Source organism: Populus nigra, chromosome 1, assembly GCF_951802175.1.
Source record: "Populus nigra chromosome 1, ddPopNigr1.1, whole genome shotgun sequence".
Lineage (NCBI taxonomy): Eukaryota > Viridiplantae > Streptophyta > Magnoliopsida > Malpighiales > Salicaceae > Populus > Populus nigra.
The window spans coordinates 48,998,065-49,021,095 of record NC_084852.1 but is presented as its reverse complement, the minus strand read 5'-3'; the positions used below and the strand labels follow the sequence as shown (position 1 = coordinate 49,021,095).

The following is a 23,031-nucleotide window of genomic DNA, read 5'->3' as shown; positions in this document are numbered from 1 at the left end:
CAGTTCTTGATGACCTAAGTCATGAGTTTAGTGAGTTAATCTGTTTTTTTTTTCAATTTCTATTTTATTTTTTAACATTTGATTTGTTGAGGTTTGACCTTCATGATTTTGTTTGGATTTACTTTCTATGATGTTATTAGAATCTCATGACCCAAGTCACGGGTTTGGCGAGTTAATCTGGTTGATTCAGGTTGTTTCCTCTTTTTAATTGACTTTTTTAACATCAACCTTCAATATTTTATTTATTGAGAATTAGTCTTTCTATTTTTTTTTATTTATTTTCTATGAGATTATCTTGGTCTCATGACTCAAGTCGCGGGTTTGATTGGTTAATCCATGTTGAATTGTGTCATTTTTTAAATTGATTTATTTTTTAAATTAGATATTTTTTAATTTCATCCTTAAACATTGAGTTAATTGAGGATTTGGCTTCATAGTTTGTTTCGATTTATTTTTTATGGGGTTATCATGGTCTCATGACCAGGGTTATGGATTTGACAAGTTAGACACAGGTCGATCCAATATATTGTTATTTTAATTATTTTTTTTAAAAAAATATTGTCTTGGTTTTTTTATAATGAAACTATACTTTTATTGATCATTCAAGTTATTTTTAAACCCATCAACTCCATTGAGTTAGCTCCTATATTTAATTTTTTTCTGCTAAAGAAAAAAAACATTTAGCAACCTCTAAACATTTATATTTTTATGTTCAAAATAAATTATCCGATTAATAATAAAGCACGAACAAATGATATAGTACTCACTATGCTTGAAGGAGGGTTTAAGAATGGTATATGATCTTTTCTCCAACAAACAAGAATTTTTTATGTCCATTATTCTCAGGATAAGAAGGATAAGGACTCTCAAATAGCTCTCTTAATTTGATTTGATGAATTACCTCTCATCTTTCCTTTTTTTTCCTTGTAATTCTCAGGATGCATTAATTGACTCTCATATTTTCCTTCTTTTATTATCCACATAACTAGAGGGAAAGAGAGTAACCTTCTTGGACTTGGACCCATTCATCTTCCCCAAATATATTTTTGTTAGACTGTTATTAATTCACGTGACTCGAATATAATAAATCTATATCCAATTAATTTAATCAGAGCCTCCTGTATAATAATGCATAGAGTCCATTGGGCCCGTGGCTTAAATTATTGGTAAGTCTGATTCTTGCCTTCAACGAATCTTAGATGGACTGACATTCGGTCTCAATAATTTTAATTAAACTCAAGATTTTCAAGTCATGTCCAACAGTCCAAGTATCAAGAAGAGTAATATGCATGTACACTCTTGATATCCCCCCCCCCCCCCCCCCCCTCTCCAGCTGAATCTATAACCAAAAAGTCACCATTCTCTCTCGCATACTAGCTGAATCTGTTCTTCCTTTCCTACACTCTTGATCCATTATCAATGGTTTGGAATTTGTTTCAGATTCATCTAATTCCGGTGATGGGTTTTCACTTCTTTCTCGATTGAATTACGTGAAGAAATCATCCCTCTCTCTATGAATTCTCTGTACTGTTGATCAAAACGAGAGGCAATCATTCTCTTACAATACGTGTTCACAGGTGCTTTCCAAGTTCCTTGGTAAAAAGGACAAGGACCCAGTTCATTGATCTGGTCTAAGATTCCTTCTGCAATTTTTTTTCTTCACTATGTTAGTATTTTTGCTCCCTGCTCCGAATGGCCATATGGTGTTTGATAAAATGCCAATACGAACATAACCGACTGATGTTGTTTTCCTTGTTCATTAGTGCTTTAGAAGACCAAAATCTGATCAGTGAAGTGCATTGAAATTATGCAATGGGACCATCAACAGGAGGAAGAACAAGACTCTCTGGAATGCAGAAGCAAGTGCTTAGTCTGTACCGGGGCTTCTTACGAGCAGCTCGTTCAAAGTCCCCTGAAGATCGACGGCAGATTGAATCCTTTGTTTCAGCTGAGTTCCGCTGCAACTCCAAACAAGTAGATCGCAAGAATTTCATCTACATTGAGTACTTGCTTCGCCGTGGTAAGAAGCAGCTTGAGCAGCTCAACAGTCCTGATACTGTTGGATTGTCATCTATGAATGCCACTTTCACTGAAACTGAAAATCCCAAAAACTAAGTTGAGATGAATTACTCTGACATCTGCGTAATATTGTGAAATCATTTTTTCTTGTGCGATGTATTTCTTGTTCAAACAATTCTGTTCATAAAACACCTGCAGTCATTTTTTTCAGTTGTCTTGAGCAGGTTTGCATGCCATTGTTCTATAGAGGCCATGCTTGATGTTTAAGTAGCATCCTGTTTAAACCAATGCTAGTTTCTCCTATGTCTTGTGTTTTTTTTCTCTGCAACGTAGTTATTACATAATCGAACTGCAAGCAATTTGTCAAAATAGAAGTAAAATCACGCGGAAGGGACAGAAAAGATTGAACCGAAACTAACTAATTGTATTTCCTGCTTCTTTGAAAGTCCTATCAGAAAACATTACTTACCTGTACAGTTGCATACCCTTACTGATTTAGCTTCATTGTTGAAATAAACAGTGTAGGTTTCCTTCCTGTGGTCCAGTAATGGTCCCAGAAGAAGATTTCTCTGCCCCTTTCGCTACAAAGCTCACTGGGTGATATTTGCTCGTTCCTTCTCTCATTTCAAAGCTGGCTTACTATTTGATTTGTTTTATCCAAATTGCACTTGAGCTTCAAGCTTTCACCTGTATGTTTCTTCACCCCACCATACACAAAGCAACCTTTATGTCTTTCAGCCTCCCAAGGATACAGAGTACTTGAATCCAATCCCGCAACCAAGCAGAAAGTGGTCGTGTTCTGCAACTTGAAGATTAAGGTTGCTGTCCGTTTCTTGATAAACTACAAGCATGCCAGGATGGTCAAACTGTTCTAGCATCACTGATTTGCCAATAGCATCCGTACTTGTTGAAGGTTTCGAGGAAGATTTGTTAGCAAGGATGAGTGAGTGCATTTGGAAAAAAAAAAAATTTTAAAGTATTTTTTTTAGAAATGTATAAAATATTTTTTTTTTAAAAAAATTTATCATTAACATCAACACTATTTAAAAATATAAAAAAAATTAATTCAAAACTAAAAAAAATTAATTTTTTTCAAAAACACTTATAAATATTGAATGGAGAGGAGAATTGTTGCCAGACCCAGTGTTTGAATTGATCCAGAAAGAGGTGGAGTGTCTAGATCGTTGTGAAAAGGTAACCAGATGATCATTGTGAGCAGGAGATATTGGAGTTATCCATTCTGAAAGAGAATCAGCTGCTACATTTTTGATATCCCAGTCACTAGTAGCATGACCTGCAAGTAGACAAGAACCATAAAGGATAATCTGAACTGAAGCATACTCAGTCCTGTCATCTGAATTTTCATCCAAATCCAAAATTTTGATCTAAATGTTAAAATGAAAATCTTGAGTAGAGTAGATCTATGCGATGGGTTTTAAAATATGAGCTTGCGTTGCATTGAATTTATATAAGAGCATAGCACTGATAACAACTGCCAGCTTTTGTTAATAAATATGAGCTGTACTTTATCTTCCAATCATGGAAACAATAGCTCTATCCACACATTTTAAGCTTGAATGTTAAAATAAATGGTGTAAAATTCATCCCTCAAACTATGTAATGGTGCAAGAAGAAAATTCCTTTTGTCCCCCTCTGCCACAAAGCTGATTGGATGATATTCACTTAGTCCTTTGTTCATTACAAAGCTGGCTCCCTGATTAAATCCTGGATCTGAGGACCCTAGCTTGCAGCTAAGCTTCATGCTCTGGCCTGACTTGTAATTGACACCACTGTATATATAGCAACCCTCCTGGCTTCCTGATTCCAGGGACACAGTTCCATCTTTTCCATCTAGTCCCAAAACCACATGGAAGATAGATGAACCATCATCTGCAGCAGAATTTGTGACGGCAAGGCCGCTGTCTTTTCCTTGCTGCACTAAAAGCATTCCAGGAAGATCAAATGGTTCAAGCATCACTGATGTGTCAATAACATCATTAATTCCGAGGACTTCGGAGGAAGAAGAGTCATTAAAGACAATTCTAAATGTGGCTTGAAGACAAGCGTCAGTGCCAGATTTCGGGTGCTCTTCCATTGTAATTGACTGGTTTGAATTTGTTAACACAAAAGTTGAATTTCCAAAGTCTTGGGAAAAAGATTCTAGTTGTTCATTGTAAGAGGCAGGGATTGGTGTTAAGAGTCTGAAAGAGAATCAGCAGACCAAGCTTTGAGGTTCCAGTCACCACTGGTATGACCAGCAAGTAGGTAAGGACCATAGAGTATTGCCTGATAAGAAACTACCTGCATTAGAAGCAGAATATTAAAGACAGCACCAGGGTTTCCTCCGAAGATGCCAATCGAAAGGTTCCAAACGAGCTCATACCTTGAGCAATAAACAGCCTATGTATGCTTCAATCTCTCTAGCCATTAGCTCTTACGAAACAAATTAAATCAAATATGAGAAACATGTAGATTAAGAAATAAACAGTCATGATTCATGAGTATGCTTCACACCCGGAGCCGGTATAGCCAAACTCTGAGAGTTTATTGTTGCGGTAGCACCATCTAAATGTGTCCAAACTGTATCCTCAAATTCAAGGTAGATGCTTGGCTTGACCCCTGCACAAATCAGATCCATTATGATCATCAGTTACCCTTTTCTCAGCTCTTATTAAAACTTTTGATTCTATGAGCTCTTGCGCAAAGAAAATGATAACAAGTTTACTGGAGATTTAGCAGTGTTTTTCTCTCCTTTTCCTAATCAAGGAGGATCCATGTTAAATTTTTTTATATATAGCAAGGACTTCTGTATGCTTCTGTGATAGATCAATTGTAGCGAATACCTCGTTTGGAGAAAAGGTGAAAGTCACCTGAAGATAAGGATCCGAAGAAACAACAGGATCAACTTTCTGATTGATCATGATCTGTCCAGATTTCCAATCAACAGAGCTTGATATATACTGAATAATTTAAAGACCTGGGCTTCTCCTTCCTCTTCAAAATATATGGAATCTCCCAGCTTTGAAAATGATTCAATTCCTTTAGAGTCAGAAACAAAAAATAATATCAAATTGTTAGCACAGAAGCAGAGGAATGGTGGAATGATCTGCATCGGATTAGAAATCATTTGAAAAGAAATCCACACACATCGATTGGCATTAATCGCATTGGTTTAAAAACATTTGAAAACTTCAAACACAATGAATAGAGGTTTGATCTGCATCGGATTAAAAATCATTTGAAAAGAATCCTACGTGCTTCGAGAGGGAATAAACTGCATCAGTTTAAAAATATTTGAAAACTTCAGATGCAACAAAGGAAGGAATAATCCGCATTGGATTAAAAATCATATGAAAAAAATCAAAATGCATTGTGTGGAGTAAAACAATGCGGTTTATTAGCAGTAAAAAATGATTTAAAAATGGTGAATGTATTAGCAGGCAAGAAAGGATAAGGCGGGTAACAGATTCCACACCTGTTCCATAGCAGCACCAAAAAGTATCATACAATGTTCCCCATCCATGATAGCTTTTGCCTTTGGAACTTCCAGGATGTTGTGGAAGCATGTATATCATCACTCCAGGCTCTGTTCCTCTTTGGATGCCTAGCAAACCATTTGTCAGAGCACGCTCATAATAATCTGCATAAGCCATTTCTTTGGTCCATCTGAATAGGTGGCGGGAGACCTAAAGGTTCCAGTAAATGTGTAGAGTGTTTTAGCAGGAAAATTTATGTAATATGAAAATGAAAAAAAAAAAAAACTGCAAGGCAAGTGTCGAATGGATACTAAGTACAGCCCTAACCAAGTTACTATCAAAATAATTTTCGAAAAGATCGAAATAAATTCTATATATCAAGGTACACATACACAAAATTCTATATCAGTAAGAAAGAGATAAGAATGGAGACATACCTTCAGCATATTGTAAGTTGTGCATGATGTTGTGTGGTCCCGCACCATGTGATGGGGGGACCACCGCATTAATTAAGGAGGCAGCTGGTTGCCTCTTTGATTTAAAATGAAACTGCTACTGTAGAGGCAGTAGCGAAGAACAAAAGAGAGCAGAGAAAAACGTGAGAAAGAAAAAAGAGGAGGCAGCAGAACAGTTTGTCTTCTTTCTTCTTTTCCAGTTCGTTCACCGTTGGATCGAGCTGAGATTTGGACAACAGCTTCTAGACACGTTACTCTTCATTCTGAACGGTTGCAATGATTTGGCTTTGCCGATTGAATGTAAAGGAATAAAGCCTGATGATATGGATGATGCAAAATGGAATGGACTTAATAGAAAGGCTACCGCTAATGTTAGAAAATGGGTATCTTCTAAGTCCATTAATCATATTTCTCAAGAACATGACTGCTATACAGTGTGGAAGATGTTGGAAGAAACCTTTGCCAAGGAGAGTACACAAAACAAGGTTTTTGTAATTAGAGACCTTGTGAATTTGAAGTACAGAGATGGTGAAGATGCTTCAGTGCATATAAATGTATTCCAAGGGTTCTTGAATCAGCTGTTATTGATGAACCTTGAGTTAGCCGATGAAATGCAAGCATTAATCCTATTGAGTTCATTGCCGGATAGTTGGGAGACTTTGGTGGTGTCACTTAGCAATTCTACTCCGAATGGAAAGCTCACTTTGAAAACAGTGAAGGATTGTATCCTCAATGAAAAGAAGAGGAGGAAAGGGACAAGCACTTCCAAGTCTCATGCACTTGTTACAGAAAGTCGAGGGAGAAGTCAAAGCAGGTTCTCTCACGGCAAGCAAGATGGAGAATCCAGCAATAGAAAAGGTAAATGGAAGCCAAGAGGAAGATCTCAGTCAAGGAAGGGTTTTAAGTGTTATTATTGTGACAAGCCTGGGCATATGCAAAAGGATTGCAGAAAGTATAAAAGAGATAAAAAGGGTAGAGATGAAGACAAGAATGGAGAGAATGGTACAGCTGCAATTGTATCTGATGGTGATGTTGCCATTGTGTGTGATGATGGCTGTGTTAATCTTGCATGCCAAGATACCATCTGGGTTGCAGATTCAACAGCTTCTTACCATGTTACACCCCGACATGATTTTCACACATCCTACACTGCTGGTGACTTTGGTCAAGTTAGGATGGGAAATCAAGGGATGGCTAGTGTTGTGGGCATTGGAGATATTTGGTTGGAAACCAATACTGGGTGCAAGTTGCTACTCAAAGATGTTAGGCATGTGCCTGATATGCGCCTATATTTGATCTCTACAGGTACTCTTGATGAAGAAGGCTACCACAATTACTTTGGAGCTAGTAAATGGAAGCTCTCCAGAAATTCCCTAATTGTTGCTAAAGGGAAGAAGATGGGTCTCTACATGTCACAAGCCAAGGTGATCAAAGGGGAGGTGAATGCAATTGAAGATTGCTCTACTGATCTATGGCATAAGCGACTTGGACATTTGAGTGAGAAAGGCCTTGGCATCCTTGCCAAGAAGAACTACCTTCCTTTAAAAGGTATGAACCTGAACACATGTACTCATTGTTTAGTTGGTAAACAACATAGAGTTGCATTTCAAAGATCACCTTCACATAGAAGGTCACATGTTCTTGATTTAGTTCATACTGATGTTTGCTCTATGATTGATAAGTCTCTTGGAGGTGCATTGTACTTTGTTAGTTTTATTGATGATCACTCCAGGAAGATTTGGGCTATTTGTTTGAAATCCAAAGATCAGGTGATTGATGTCTTTAAGGATTTCCATGCCAGAGTTGAAAGAGAAACTGGTAGAAAGCTGAAATGTGTTCGAGCAGACAATGGTGGTGAATACAGGGGTCCTTTTGAAAAGTATTGCAGGGAACATGGTATCAAGTTGGAGAAGACAGTTCCTAAGACTCCACAGCAGAATGGAGTGGCTGAGAGAATGAACAGAACCATTGTTGAAAGAATTAGATGTATGCTCTCTCATGCAAAGCTGTCTAAGTCCTTTTGGGGTGAGGCAATAAAGACTGCAGTTGCCATGATCAACCTTTCTCCATCAGTTCCTCTTGAGTTTGATGTTCCAGATAGAGTTTGGAAAGGAAAGGATGTTTCCTATGCACACTTGAGAGTGTTTGGATGCAGAGCATTTGTACATGTTCCAAGGGATGAAAGGTCCAAGCTTGACAGCAAGACAAAGCAGTGTATTTTCTTGGGATCTGAAGATGATGAGTTTGGCTATAGGTTGTGGGATCCAAAGGAGAAGAAAATTGTGAGAAGCAGAGATGTTATCTTTTTTGAAGATCAAACCATTGAAGACTTTGAACTGAAGGAGAAAACAGAGTCTACAACTTTTATTCCATCTAATTCAAATCCAAGACCTACTCCACAGTTACCTTTGATGCCTGCTAATCATGGGGGAGATTTGCAAAATGATGATAATGGTGGTTTTCTTATTGAGCCATTAGTTGGTGATCATGAATCAACTAATGATGATATTGATGTTATTCCTGAACAGGTTATGCAGGAAGCTCCAGATGAGCCACAATTGAGGAGGTCAACTAGACCTCGTCAACCTTCCACCAAATACTCTCCTCATGAGTATGTGCTGGTTACTGACGGGGGAGAGCCAGAATGCTTTGATGAAGCCATGTCACATGAGAAGAAAAGTGAGTGGTTGCAAGCAATGCAAGAAGAGATGAAATCCTTGCATGAAAACCATACCTTTGAGTTAGTGAAGCTTCCTAAAGGTAAGAGAGCACTCAAGAACAAATGGGTGTTCAGGTTGAAAATTGATGAACATTGCTCACAACCAAGGTACAAGGCAAGATTGGTTGTGAAAGGTTTCGGTCAGAAGAAGGGTATTGATTTTGAAGAAATCTTTTCACCAGTGGTCAAGATGTCTTCAATCCGAGTTGTGCTTGGCTTAGCTGCTAGTTTGAATCTTGAAGTTGAGCAACTTGATGTGAAAACTGCCTTTCTCCATGGTGATTTAGATGAGAAAATCTACATGGAGCAGCCTGAAGGGTTTGAAGCAAAAGGTAAAGAGCAGCTAGTTTGCAAGTTGAAAAAGAGCCTATATGGGTTAAAGCAAGCTCCAAGGCAGTGGTATAAGAAGTTTGATTCTTTTATGGTGGATCATGGTTATGACAGGACCACTTCTGATCATTGTGTATTTATGAAAAGGTTTCCAGATGGAAACTTTATTATTCTTCTATTGTATGTGGATGATATGTTGATTGTTAGCCATGATGCTAAGAAGATTCAGATTTTGAAGGAAGAGTTAAGCAAGTCTTTTGCAATGAAAGACTTAGGACCGGCAAAACAGATTCTTGGCATAAAGATCACACGTGACAGGAAAAAGGAGAAACTTTGGCTATCTCAGGAGAGATATGTCCAAAAGGTACTTGAGAGATTCAACATGAACAACTCCAAACCGGTTTGTTCTCCACTTGCAAGCCACTTTAAACTAAGTTCTAAGCAGTGTCCTTCAAGTGATGAAGAAAGAGATGAGATGAAAAAGGTTCCTTATGCATCCGCAGTTGGTAGCTTGATGTATGCCATGGTTTGCACAAGGTCGGATATAGCTCATGCAGTTGGTGTGGTTAGTTGGTTCCTCTCCAATCCTGGTAAAAAACACTAGTCAGCAGTGAAATGGATACTCAGGTATCTCAAAGGTACTTCTAGTTTCAGCTTATGTTTTGGTAATGATAAACCTGTGTTGGATGGATACACAGATGCAGATATGGCTGGTGATGTTGATTCTAGAAAGTCCACATCAGGATACTTGATGAAGTTTTCAGGGGGAGCAGTCTCATGGCAATCAAGGTTGCAAAAATGTGTGTCATTATCCACTACTGAGGCTGAATATATTGCTCTTACTAAAGGGGGCAAAGAGTTGTTATGGATGAAGAAGTTCTTACATGAACTTGGCCTAGTTCAAGAGAACTTTGTGTTGCACTGTGATAGTCAAAGTGCAATCCATCTCAGTAAGCATCCTACTTTTCACTCTCGGTCAAAGCACATTGAGGTTAGATATCAATGGATTCGAGATGCTATGGAGATGAAGTCATTTGTTGTTGAGAAAATCCATACCGATGACAACGTGTCAGACATGATGACCAAACCTCTACCGAGAGAGAAGTTTGAGTTTTGCAGAAGGGAAGCAGGCTTGTCAGAGCCTCCTAAATTGAAGCTTACATGTTGATCGCCAGTATGGCGAATTCCTCACATGGTGCGTGAGGGGGAGATTTGTTGTGTGGTCCCGCACCATGTGATGGGGGGACCACCACATTAATTAAGGAGGCAGCTGGCTGCCTCTTTGATTTAAAATGAAACTGCCACTGTAGAGGCAGTAGCGAAGAACAAAAGAGAGCAGAGAAAAACGTGAGAAAGAAAGATTGGTGGATTTCCAGAGCAGTTTGTCTTCTTTCTTCGATTTCCAGTTCGTTCACCGTTGGATCGAGTTGAGATTTGGACAACAGCTTCTAGACACGTTACTCTTCATTCTGAACGGTTGGATTGAAGATTGGTGGTGTGGAAGCTGGTCGTTTTGACAGAAAACGGGGCTGTCAGTGTTGTGAGCTTTTCTCTAACATTACTCTCTTTAATCTTGTTATAATCCGAGAATAAGTTGTTCTTGATGATATATATGTTGTAGACCTTAGTTGAATCTGAGGAAGAACTATTGTGAACCCATTATTTGTGATAGTGGAAGTTTTTAGGTGGACTTCGGTCCCGTGGTTTTTCCCGCATCAGGTTTTCCACGTAAAAATCTTGATGTTAATTTGTGTGATTGTTGCATTATATTTGTTCATTGTTTGATTCTGTTTTTTACTGCACAAAGAGGGAAAAAGAATTGGGACTTGTGAATTGTGAATTGTATTCCGCTGAATTGATCCGGTTAGTTGTCCCTAGTTTTCCCAACACATGATTCCTCATTTTCAGTCTGTAATGTGCTAGCCAGTCGCTTTGGATCTGACCTACTCATACATCAGGCAAAGGTGTCAAAATAACACAGGGTAAGAGACCAGTGTGGATAGAGTACGAGCAACCAGATAGTCAGGTAAATGACAGGAAAGGAACTTAGCAACCATTTCTATGAACTTAGAATCATCCATATGAATGCATAGAAATTTTACTTCAAAAATCACTGCCGGAATTTTAACTAAAAATGACAATCAGTACCAGAACTTGCTAACAGAAGTTCGTCCAGTTGCATACCTGTGAGAAGAGTTGACTATATCCATGAAGAATGTCCCTATATCCTGGAAGACACAAATCTATTTTAGGCAGTTTTAAGATCAGAGATCATCCATGCATGACTAATCTAACATGAACAGCTATGGCTCAATCAAAATGATACAAAACTTCATCGAAAATGCTGTTCAGACAGTATATGATTAATATAAAGCAATTAACCTTATAAAGTGTTTGCATCTGCAGATTTTAGCATACCACAGCTACATCATCGCGCACAGTACACACACACCCACCAAACTAGCCATGCCTGATTTACAGATGAAGTTCATCTAGAATTAATCTATGGTAATTGCACTGATATGCTTTACTTGTCGAAATGTTTACATAAATGGAAGGCTGACAGATTCTTGTGCTTAAAGGATGCATGTGCAGTTTTTTTACTGTCTTATTTTTATATTCTTGTATCGTTTGGATTATAGGATAATCCACATTTGCAGGAGGGGTTAATGCCCAAAGTGAGATGATCCCTTTTAAGAGCTAGCTAAATGTATTAACTTTTTAGAAGGCTAGTCATCTCACGAATTCGGCATTATTAATTATTAATGATTTCCATTGAAACTGGTAAGATGTTTTGTTTTTGTAGTTTAATGTCTTTTAAAGTGTTTTTTGCATGAAAAAATATTAAATTGATGTTTTTTCAAGTATTTTTTATGGTTTTAGCGTGTTAATGTTAAAAATAAATAAAAAATATAAAAAAATTATTATTTTAATGTATTTTCAATTAAAAAAAACTTTTTAAAAATACATTACCAAACAGACACATATTCCTAGCACACAATTAATTATGTCTTCGAAAGGAAGATGCATTATAATAGAAGATTTTAAGGAATTGGGCAATAACCTCCAAGTTATAAGAATATAGAATGGCAGGACATTGAGTTACCTTTATGCTTTCTATGCTTGAGTGATGGTTTAAGAATATAGAATTCATGCTGCTATTATGGCATCTGGATGCATGCAGAGGAACTTAAGAGAACATGGGGAGAGGGGAATCTCTCCTAATGATCTCATCATGTGGATAGGTCAGATTGTTAGATGTAGGCTGCAGAAAACTAGAATTCTGCAGGAAGCTTTGTTAAATCCAAAGTTTTCTATTATTAGTTCTACAATTATGTTCAAATAGAAATCTATTTAATTAGCTCTACAAGTTGCAAAAACACTTTGCTCCACAGACAAGCAAGTGAGAGGTATGCATTCATCTTTTTTGTTGTATGGAAAGAATGTTGAATTTGCTTTATGCTCTCTTTATGTTTGACAGGGGCCAGCTTAAGAACAGCCCATGTATTTCTTTTCTTTTTCTCTTTTAAAGAGTAGCATATGTTCTTCTTGCAGGAATTCTTTTAAACTTGTACTGATCAGTTTACCTACAAGCTCTTCAAAGGAAGATGGCATGTATAGTTGGTTGACAGAAGACATTTTAGAGGAAATGTATTCCTCTGAAGTAAAACATTTTGTTGACTCCATAAGGAAATGTCTGACTAATTGATATTTTGACGTAGTTCATTTTTTAATTTTCACACCACTAATTTAGAGTTTACGCTTGTCCCTTGTATATAGACCACAAATTTTCTCCATAATTGATTGAATTTTTCGCCACAGATTTCATAAGGAAATGTTTTTTGATGAGGCTCAAATCTATGAATTGCGTTGTCAAGCAACTAATATTCAACAATGAGGTAGACTGATTCCAATATACTTCACTGAATTGAAACATCTTTGGCAGGAGCTTGATCAATGACGTCCAATTAAAACGGTGTGTGCTCAAGATATCAAAATCCGTCAAGAGGAGATCATGAAAGATCGTATCTATGACTTTCTTGCAGGTTTAGATGATGTCTTTGGTAAGGTTCATAGTGATTTCCTCCAGACTAAACCCCTACCAGGACTTGATGAAGCCTTTGGTTACATTCGACGTGAAACTCAATGTCAAATCATAATGTTGGGTGGTTCTTATCCATCTGGCGCCCTTGTAGATCCTTCTGTTGCCATAATATCTAAGGTTCATGGCTGGCAAGTTGTGTCATTCCTGCTGTCAGATCTGCAAGAATTGAGTTCTCCCCCTCGTATGTTTTCACCCCAACGGAAGGTGTTTCCATCCTGTTTTATAGAAATTCTATGGCCCTAGAATTTCTGCTCTGATACCATGTTGAACAGAGGAAGAACATGTATTGTTTTTATTGCAGTACCAATTGATGAGCAGAAGAGGCTTATATATAGCCTGTACAGAGACTAATTAGGAAAAGACTCATTACACTAGTCTAGGAAATAATATCGGATGATTTACAATCGAATAAGGATAATTAGAAAACTAAAATATTTTGTGATTCCTATTATGTGATTCCTATAATTATTCTTTACGTTAACAGAAACAAGATTATTTCAGTACTCCATGGGCCATAATACCTCTTGTCACAAATATCAGATTTCAATGTAAAATTGTTCTCTGTTTGATTGATTTCTCCCGGAAGAATTTAGTCCTCTAAATACATGTAATAATCCTTAATTTACTGTCTCTAATCCCTGATTTGTAGTCTATAATAAATACAATAAATACAAGATATTCTGTTACAATTTGGTTGCCATATATTGTTGATATTCTTGCCATAATATACACTAACATCCCCCCTCAAATTGATGCTGGCCGATCAAGAAGCATCAATTTGTCAATCATGAGTTGATGTCGAGGTCGAGACAAGGCCTTCGTAAAGACATCGGCTGTCTAGTGCTCGGTGGAAATATAAGGTAGTGTAAGAATATTATGATCAAGAGTTTCATGAATGTAGTGACAATCAACTTCAATATGTTTGGTGCGTTTATGAAACACATTATTAGTAGCAATCTGAATAGCACTTGTGTTATCAGCATGAAGAGGTGTAGGAGTGTGCTGAGGAAAACCAAGTTCACGTAGCAAACCTTGGAGCCACACAATTTCAGAACATGCGGAGGACATAGCTCGATACTCAGATTCTGTGGAAGATTTTGAGATTCGGTCTTGCTTTTTGCTTTTCCATGAAATTAAAGCATTTCCAAGAAACATACACCACCCAGTAACAGACCGACGTGTATCCATGCACCCTGCCCAATCTGCATCAATATAACCTATTAATTGTAATGAATTATTAGCAGGAAAAAATAATCCTCGCCCAGATGTGCCTTTAAGATAGCGAAGAATTCTTCGGACAACAGCTAAATGAGGTTGACGAGGAGCCTGTAAAAACTGACTGACTTGTTGTACTACAAAAGAAATATTTGGCCGAGTAATGGTTAGATAATTCAAACTGCCCATCAATTGCCTGTATATGGAGGGATCAGGTAATAGGTCACCATCATTCTAACAAAGTTTTAAATTAATCTCGAGAGGTGTAAGAACGTTATTCCCTGATTCAAGACCGCCCAAGAGAAGAATCTCTTGGGTGTATTTGTGCTGATGTAGAGAAATCCCATTGGACATAGAGTGCACCTATAGACCAAGGAAATAATGAAGGTGTCCCAGATCCTACATATGAAATTCACTGTTAAGAGAACGCTGTAAATCCTCAATGAGTGGAATGTCAGATCCTGTAATGATAATATCATCCACATATACCAGAAGAGCAATAATACCAGTAGTAGTTTGCTGAAGAAACAGAGAGGAATCATATTGGCTTTGAATAAATTTAAGTTTCAGAAGAGTAGTGCGAAATTTTTCGAACCTTGCCCGTGGTGCCTGTTTTAGACCATACAGGGACCGTTTCAACCAGCAGACTTTATCAGATGGGTAAGTAAACATACCAGAAGGAGGAGTCATATAAATATTCTCTTTCAGGTCTCCATGTAAAAATGCATTTTTTACATCCATTTGACGAAGTGGCCATCTCTTGGTAGCAACAATTGCCATAATGGTTCGTATGGTAGTCATTTTAGCCATAGGTGCAAATGTCTCCTCGTAATTAATACCATATGCCTGACAATTTCCAAGAGCCACCAACCGTGCTTTATATCGTTCCATAGATCCATCAGGTTGGAATTTAATAGTGTATACCCATTTGCAGCCAATAGGTTTAATTCCGGTAGGACAAGAAACAATATCTCATGTGTGATTATCCTGAAGAGCCTGAAGTTCCTCTTTCATGGCCTGTTGCCAACAGTCTTGGGTAGAAGCCTGAGCATAAGTCTTAGGCACAAAAGTACTATCAATAGTAGTTGCTGAGTATCCATACCTATTTGGGGCACGTGAAACTTGAGTTGATCGTCTTTTAGTTGCGGGGAATGATCAGATGTTGGTTCCGTGTCCGGAAGGGGCAAAGTGGATGGTGGATGACGTCTCTGATATACAATTCCTGGCTTAAAAAGTTCAAAGATATAAGATGGACTATCATCATCAAACGTGGGAAGCTGGATAGGAGTGGATTCTGTAGAGGGACAAGAAGGAAAAAAATTCTGATTTTCAAAGAAAATCACATTTCGAGAGATACGAATTTTATGAGCATTTGCATCATAACACACAAACCCTTTATGAGAATTACTGTATCCTAGAAAAGCACAACGAGCAGCTTGGGTTGAAAGTTTATTACGTTCAGTAAATGGTAAGTGAACAAAACAAACACACCCAAAAACATGGAGAGAATCATACTTAGGAATAACACCAAATAAAATAGAGTATGGAAATGCAAAGTTTAGAACTTAAGGCAAACGATTAATTAGATGAACGGCTGTTGACAAAGCTTCTACCCAAAATCGAGTAGGTATCGAAGAATCAATTAATAAGGTGCGAACAACATGTAAAAGATGACGATTCTTACGCTCAGCAACTCCATTTTGGTGAGGAGTGTAAGGACAAGATCTTTGAGAGAGAATCCCTTTGTTTTTGAGATATTCCTGAAATTCTTTAGACACATATTCCCCCCCGGAGTCAGAATGAAGTATTTTAATATGAGCAGAAAATTGATTTTCAACAAATACAAGGAAAGCCTGAAATGTTGAGAATACATCAGCCTTAGATCGGAGAAAATATATCCAAGTGAAACGACTAAAATCATCAATAAACATGACAAAATATTTATACTGAGCATGAGAGATAACAGGGCTTACGCCCCATACATCAGTATGAATAATTTCAAAACATTTAGAATCACGACAACCATGTGAAGGAAATGATAATGCTTTGCTTTTACCCAATTTGCAAGAACTACAATCCAAAAAGTCTGTTGAAAAAGAATTTTTATTCCCCAAATATCCATGTTTCATAAGATGAGTCAATACATTAGAATTGGGATGTCCCAATTTTTTATGCCAAAAATGAGGATTATTAATGACAGTAGAATAACCACAGGAATTAATACTAGGAATAGAAAATTGTATTGGAAATAAACGTCCCACTTTAGGCCCCTTCGCCATCACCTTCCCCGACACTTGATCCTGCACACAACAACCATGACGATTAAAGTGAATTTCACAGTCATTTTCTACCATTTGACCAACAGAGAGTAAACTTGTGGATAATTTTGGTGACACAAAAATATTTTTGAAATAAGACCCCAAATTTCCAATCGACAAAATCGGCAAATTATCACCATTTGCTACATGTATATGTTGATTACCCATGTATTTTCGCACATTACACAACCCATTTTCACTGCTGGTCATGTGATTCAACGCTGCCGAATCCATTAACCATTGTTTATTATGTGTCGAATCCAAGGGAAAGTTCAGTTTATTTTTCTTACCAGAAATCCCAAGTGCAGAGAAGGCAGATACTATCATTTGCTGCACCATCTCGGGAGTGAGAGTGCTCGACAAAGAGCTCACCGACGATGAAGATTCTGGTGTTGACGGTGAGGACACGGCTGCAGCAGCCATAGAAGCAGCTCCCAATTTTGATTGTACAGTAAACCCTTGCCGATTCTGTGGTCGCAGACGACATTCCTTGATTACATGCCCCTCTTTCTTACAATAATTACAGAATTTCTTGCTGCAATTTCTGGCAATGTGCCCTAATTCTTTGCAATTAAAACACTGCACACTCACACCCCTTTGTCGTCCCCTTTCTTGAGCCATGTAAGCCACATTCATCTCTGTGACAGTGTCCTGAGTCAACTCGTGTTGAGTGGCGAGTCGTTGTTCTTCCCGTAATAGTTCCCCCAAACATTCATCCAAAGTGGGCACTGGACTTCGGTTGATCAAGCCAGCTCTCACAGCCTCAAATTCTGGCCTGAGTTTCATCAAGAACTGGTCCCTCTGGCTCTCGGCATAAACAAGGTATAGTGCTTCTAAACTCTCCTTTGGTATTTTAGAGTAAATTATGCCAGTATATTCACTCCATAGGTTTAGAAATCCAGCATAGAATTGTTCAATTGAGAGATTACCTTGTTTGTAATTGGCAATACCCATTTCGACTTGAGATTTTTGAGCTGAATTGTTCTGGGAATATATGCGTCTGAAGTAGTCCCAAATCTCCTTCCCTGTGCCAAACGATCGAAGATTGTTGATCATATGGGGTTCAACAGACCCCAGTATCCAAGAGACAATTTTTGCATCCTTGGTAGTCCATATACTTAGCTCCTGTGGATCGGTTGGTGCTGGTGAAGATCCATCGAGATGCCCCCATAATTCCTTCCCTTTAACAAACATACGAAACTGAAACTCCCAACTGGCATAGTTTTTGCCATTGAATCGAGTAAGAAAAGCCTCTTCAGACATCCTAGGAACCAAAAAAAAATCACCAAATACTGACGAATTCAGTCTGTAAACTGAAGAGAAGAACAAAGCTCTAGAAAATAATTGGCTCTGATACCATGTCACAAATATCAGATTTCAATATAAAATTGTTCTCTGTTTGATTGATTTCTCCCGGAAGAATTCAGTCCTCTAAATACATGTAATAATCCCTAATTTACTGTCTCTAATCCCTGATTTGTAGTCTATAATAAATACAATAAATACAAGATATTCTGTTACAATTTGGTTGCCATATATTGTTGATATTCTTGCCATAATATACATTGACACCTCTTATTGCAGCAGTTCTTCTTCTCGTACTCACTGTTATACAACCAGTGTGTTCTGTTATTCAACTGTACGTAGCTTCTACCATTTCAAATGTTTCCCATAGACTTCTGATTGCTGTGTACTCCTCCCTTGCTAATCAATGTTAAGCTTCTAATTATCAGTTAGCCTGTTCATTGTAATGATTACTGTTTCGAATAATGAATTTCTGTAAGGTTAACACTATGTGTTACAATGCTATTTCTGAAGAAATGATTTGATTTTTATGTACAAAGGTGCAAGAGTACCTATAATTAGATACCAGCAGCACAAACGGAATGCATGACCGTACTCAAATTTTGCTTAGATTGTTTTACAGAAGCCTATTAAGGCTTAAGATTAAGGCCCGAATCTATTCCAATGGGCAAGATCTGACAACCATGCTTAAAACTAAGTTATTTCAATACTGAAAAGTCACTTCTATGCCATTCATTACATGATCCTTTTCAGACTAATTGATAGCATGTTGATTGATACAAACCATTTTGCAGAGAAAACAAGACGTTGAAGAAACTAGCACAGATCATTTAATGAAGTACATTATAGCAATCTCACAGGAAACACAAACAGAACACACTTTAATTTGTAGGACACGATCGAAAGGGTAGAACCTATTTCACTTGAATGACAGAACACACTGCTTGTATGACAGTGAGTATTAGAAGAGCCCCAGCTGCAACAACAGAGATGGAAACCCATGGATTATGGAAATAATTATGTTTCAAGGCCGCAATCCATTTGTGCCTCCGCTTTCTGCAGTACTTATTCAGATCTTCAACGACATCCGTATAGTAAAAATTGTCAAGGGAGACCTTATTTCCTCTGTCAAGATCATGGAGAACACTCATAACTGCATCATTATCACTGAGCCAATTATGTATAATTCCTTTCTTAGCAAGTATTTCTACATCATTGATACCACGAACAAGGTCTTTGATGGTAGCTATATAGTCACTTACGTATCCAACTCTGCTATGGCATTGCTCAAAGGCGTGGAGGTTTCTAAATAACTTCTCTGTATCATCCTCTAAAAATAGTGGTGGTATTTCCAGTATCCCTTTATGATAATCAAAGTTAATGTCAAATATTTTTTCCTTGGACCCCAACTTAAACTTGACTCCAGAATGATGGAGCTCCATTGCACTCGGTGTGGTTCGAGTTTCAAGAGGCTGAGGCTGTGGCTTTGTCCGCTCTGCTGGCCGCTGACACTTTCTTAGAAAGTCAACAAAATGCTCTACTTCAGAGGATTTGATTTGCTTCAAAATGTCCTTTGGCACCCATGAATCCCCAAATGTGCTTGATAAGAAATCACGAGTAAGCTCAATCATGGAACATCCGCCCTGTCTTTTGGAAAGCTTAACCAAGTCGTCAAGAATGAAGAACGGAATCTGATTTTCAAGCAAGCACGTGTCCATCTTTATGTCTTCTATCATCCACGATTTATCGAATATACGGTCGTTGTTTATTTGGAAGCAAGGGCCAAGCTGTTTCAGGAAGACCATAATGATGAAGGAGCTATCTAGCAACATCATTTTCACAAAGTCCTCTGTACTAATATTTTCAAAATTATCTGCATAACAGTTGCGCAAACTTGTCTCCTTCTCTGCAACAGCTGCAATACATTCCTTGACACTTAACTCACTCAGATTAAGAAACTCTTGCAGGTATATTTTTTTATGCGCTTCCATTTCTTTCAGCTCTTCTTTTCCATGGTGAATGGGCCCAATGGAGACTAGTTGAGGCTTGTAGGCATATTCCTTCGAGTCGCGTAGTCTTTTAGGAACTCTGTAGATGGAACACGTATTAGAGAAGGCATGCAAGGTTTTCAACTCCTCTTGCACAGACGCTGTTAATTTGTCAATGTCAAGCGAAACATGATCATTCCTTTTAATCTGCTCAGTTGATGTTCCAACAATCTCCATCCTGTGACGCAAATCTCAATTGATCAGATGTTTGCCGGAATCACAGAGAATCATCAGATCAATCATTGAAATGATCTCTACAGTCAAGATTACCAAATCATTTAATTAATACGGATGCTTAAACAAATTCCAACACAAATGTAAAGAGGAAATGAAAATATCACACAAAATATTGTCAAACATTCACAAAAATATTTGGAAGGAATCAAATCTGAATTATTACAGCATACGTAGCTTCTCTAAACTTCAACTTGCATACTTAGATTTGCTTGAAAACATATATAGAGAAAACACTCAGCGGCCTTCTGGCAGAAACAAAAAACTCACTCAGTAGCTCTAGGTTTTTTCACAAACTATGGTCTGAAGTGTTTCTGATCAGAATCTTCTTGAATGTTCTGCTTCTGCATTTCTCCATCAGTTCTTATTCTACACAAAGCCTTCGTCAATGTAGACTTTTGCAGCTAAACGACAAATCAATATTATTATCAAGTGGGGTTGACTACACCTGTTATATATTAAAATAATATCTTTTTATTTTTAAAAATAATTTCTTACTTCAACACATTAAAATAATTTTAAAAAATAAAAAAATTAAATTTTAAAAAAATATGATTTCAAAAACATTTTTTTAAAAAAAGTTATATGTAGTATTATGATAAATAATATTTTTTTAAAATAATTTTATTTAAAATAATTTTTTTTGTTGATGTAAAGCGAAACATGATTATATTATTCCTCCTCATCTTCTCAGTTGTGGCCCCCCAACAGTCTCCATCCCGTTACGCAAATCTCAATTGATCAGATGTTAGAATAAAAAAAAAAAACGTGGATAGACTTCTCAAATTATATTATTTAGCACATGATTGAGAATAAGATTGCGCATGCTAAAAGAATTATGGGCTGGATCTTTTCAGATACTTTTCGCTCTTAATTGATGTTTTGCATCTGGATTGATGAATTAATTGATGTTTTGCATCTGGATTGATGAATTAATGAATTAGAATGTTACCTTTATTTTAATCACGTTTAAAAGAAAATCTTAAAAATAATTTTTAATAAAATCCTAGCTATATAAAAGTGAATGAATTAATTTCTAAAAGTCTTCGTCAACTTTTAGAGTCTTCCAGCTGGACCTCAAACAATAAGTGGCGACTTTGAGCTTTTTTCCTAATGAACATCTTTACACTAAAAAATATAAATTTTGATAAAACTATTAGATCAAGTTTTATAAGCCTGAAACTGAAAAAACCGAATCGAACCCAAACAAAAAAAAACAAGCCACGCTGGAAAAAAACCGAGCCGAATTGATTTGAATCGGTTTTTGCCCTAAAAAACTTTCTTACATTGAGACTTAACTCTCACCATTAAATTTTGTAGATGGTATTGAGAATTCTAATTTTATTCTACAGATAAACATGGGAAAAAAACTCAATAACCCAAAATTTCCATTTATTCTCATCAATTCATTATGACCATAAACTCTTTTATTTTTCTATCCCGAGGTCAAATTTCCATTTATTCTCATCAATTCATTATGACCATAAACTCTTTTATTTTTCTATCCCTAGGTCAATATCCTAGGTTTAATTGGTCCTAATGTGATGTTTTTGATCTTTTCATGAAACTTTTCTTGTAGTCTACATTATTCATTTGTTTTATTTCATTTCCTCTTACTACTTAAATTTACTTTATTTCTTCATTCCTCCTTTGTTTGACCGAACATTGCACTACGAAATCATGGGTTTCTAGTTGAATTTTTTACATGTAATATAAACTAACTTATACCTAAGCTATATTCTCATTACGCGATCAAATCATTCCAAATTCAAGTATTTCAATTGGGATTAATTATCCCCCTGAACCTACTTTTTATATCTATGAGTTCTTATTTTTCGATTCTTCCCTAATCAAAACTAAACTTATTTATTTCAATTCATCCTAATTAGAGGTGATTATTTTTTGTTTGGTTCGGTTTTTATCAAAAAAAAATTAACCAAATCAAATTTTTAAAAAATAAAATAACCGAACCAAAACCGGTTGAAACCTACCGGTTTCAGTTCGGTTTTTTTAGGACAAAAACCGGTTCAAATCAATTCGGCTCGGTTTTTTTCCAGCGTGGCTTGTTTTTTTCGGTTTGGGTTCGATTCGGTTTTTTCAGTTTCAGGCTTATAAAACTTGATCTAATAGTTTTATCAAAATTTATATTTTTTAGTGTAAAGATGTTCATTAGGAAAAAAGCTCAAAGTCGCCTCTTATTGTTTGTGGTCGAGCTGTTGTCTGAATTATTACAACATACATAGCTCTAATTTCCAATTCACCATCACTTCTTCTTCGGTAGTGATGTTAATTTTTAAATAATTTTTTGTATTAAAATACATATCAATGATTTTTTTAAAAAAAATTATTTTTAAAATTATTACATCAAAATAATTTTAAAATACTAAAAATATATTAATTTAAAATAAAAAAATAAAATAAAAAATTAATTTTTTTCAAAAATATTTTTCAAAAACGTAAACTAAGTCTTTGTCAATTTAGAGCCGGAAGGAAAAATATTTTTCAAAAACAGGAAGGAAAAAACCTAATGAAAAAAAAGAAAAAAAATTGAATTAATTGGGTTAACCCTTTAAACCAGGTTATCTCGTAAAACCTGGGATTCCCGTCATGAAATTTTGATAACTAAATAGAAAACAAAATGACGGGTTAACCCATCAAATCAAGTTAACTCGTCAAGCTCATGATACGTGTCATGAAAGTATGAAAGTCTGATAATTAAATAGAAAGAAAATTAACTTTAACAAACAAAACTACATGGAAAAAATAACTCGTCAAATCAGGTTAACCCATCAAATTCGAGATTCGTA

At 36.6% G+C, this 23,031-nt stretch overlaps 2 protein-coding genes and 2 long non-coding RNA genes across 7 annotated transcripts; 1 reads left to right on the top strand and 3 right to left on the bottom strand.

The window, feature by feature from the left end:
- The first annotated feature begins 1,324 nt into the window (after positions 1 to 1,324).
- On the top strand, positions 1,325 to 2,229 carry LOC133703061 (uncharacterized). The gene is made up of 2 exons (XR_009843826.1): positions 1,325 to 1,577; positions 1,764 to 2,229. It is a non-coding gene; the product is annotated as an uncharacterized LOC133703061 (long non-coding RNA).
- LOC133703068 (uncharacterized) lies at positions 1,531 to 2,557 on the bottom strand. The gene is made up of 2 exons (XR_009843827.1): positions 2,489 to 2,557; positions 1,531 to 2,095 (listed from the first exon to the last, which is right to left on the bottom strand). It is a non-coding gene; the product is annotated as an uncharacterized LOC133703068 (long non-coding RNA).
- A 1,981-nt stretch (positions 2,558 to 4,538) lies between these two features.
- Positions 4,539 to 11,172, bottom strand: LOC133678769 (uncharacterized). Its single transcript, XM_062101571.1, has 5 exons — positions 10,895 to 11,172; positions 5,933 to 5,960; positions 5,495 to 5,705; positions 4,863 to 5,058; positions 4,539 to 4,638 (listed from the first exon to the last, which is right to left on the bottom strand). Exons 1-4 carry the CDS (start codon positions 10,948 to 10,950, stop codon positions 4,937 to 4,939), a joined length of 417 nt encoding a protein of 138 aa, XP_061957555.1. The 5' UTR covers positions 10,951 to 11,172; the 3' UTR covers positions 4,539 to 4,638; positions 4,863 to 4,936.
- A 7,620-nt stretch (positions 11,173 to 18,792) lies between these two features.
- LOC133673266 (UPF0481 protein At3g47200-like) lies at positions 18,793 to 20,599 on the bottom strand. 4 transcript variants are annotated; one of them, XM_062095833.1, is made up of 2 exons: positions 20,495 to 20,599; positions 18,793 to 20,244 (listed from the first exon to the last, which is right to left on the bottom strand). In XM_062095833.1, exon 2 carries the CDS (start codon positions 20,165 to 20,167, stop codon positions 18,857 to 18,859), a length of 1,311 nt encoding a protein of 436 aa, XP_061951817.1. In that variant the 5' UTR covers positions 20,168 to 20,244; positions 20,495 to 20,599; the 3' UTR covers positions 18,793 to 18,856. The 4 variants fall into 4 exon arrangements, with proteins under 4 accessions (XP_061951817.1, XP_061951068.1, XP_061952496.1 ...); XM_062095084.1 differs by having other exon boundaries at positions 18,793 to 20,168; positions 20,495 to 20,580; XM_062096512.1 differs by having other exon boundaries at positions 20,427 to 20,549.
- Positions 20,600 to 23,031: the final 2,432 nt, after the last annotated feature.

Excerpts from the sequence above, each read along its gene's own strand:
- LOC133678769 (XM_062101571.1), bottom strand. The coding sequence starts at position 10,950 with ATGAGTAGGTCAGATCCAAAGCGACTGGCTAGCACATTACAGACTGAA. Across the intron at positions 5,961-10,894 it reads TTACAGACTGAAAATGAGGA|ATCATGCACAACTTACAATA; the intron begins ATCATGTGTTGG and ends GGACCACACAAC. Across the intron at positions 5,059-5,494 it reads TTGGTGCTGCTATGGAACAG|GAATTGAATCATTTTCAAAG; the intron begins GTGTGGAATCTG and ends CTGACTCTAAAG.
- LOC133673266 (XM_062094373.1), bottom strand. The coding sequence starts at position 20,446 with ATGTTTTCAAGCAAATCTAA. Across the intron at positions 20,169-20,426 it reads ATGTTTTCAAGCAAATCTAA|GATGGAGATTGTTGGAACAT; the intron begins GTATGCAAGTTG and ends TTTGCGTCACAG.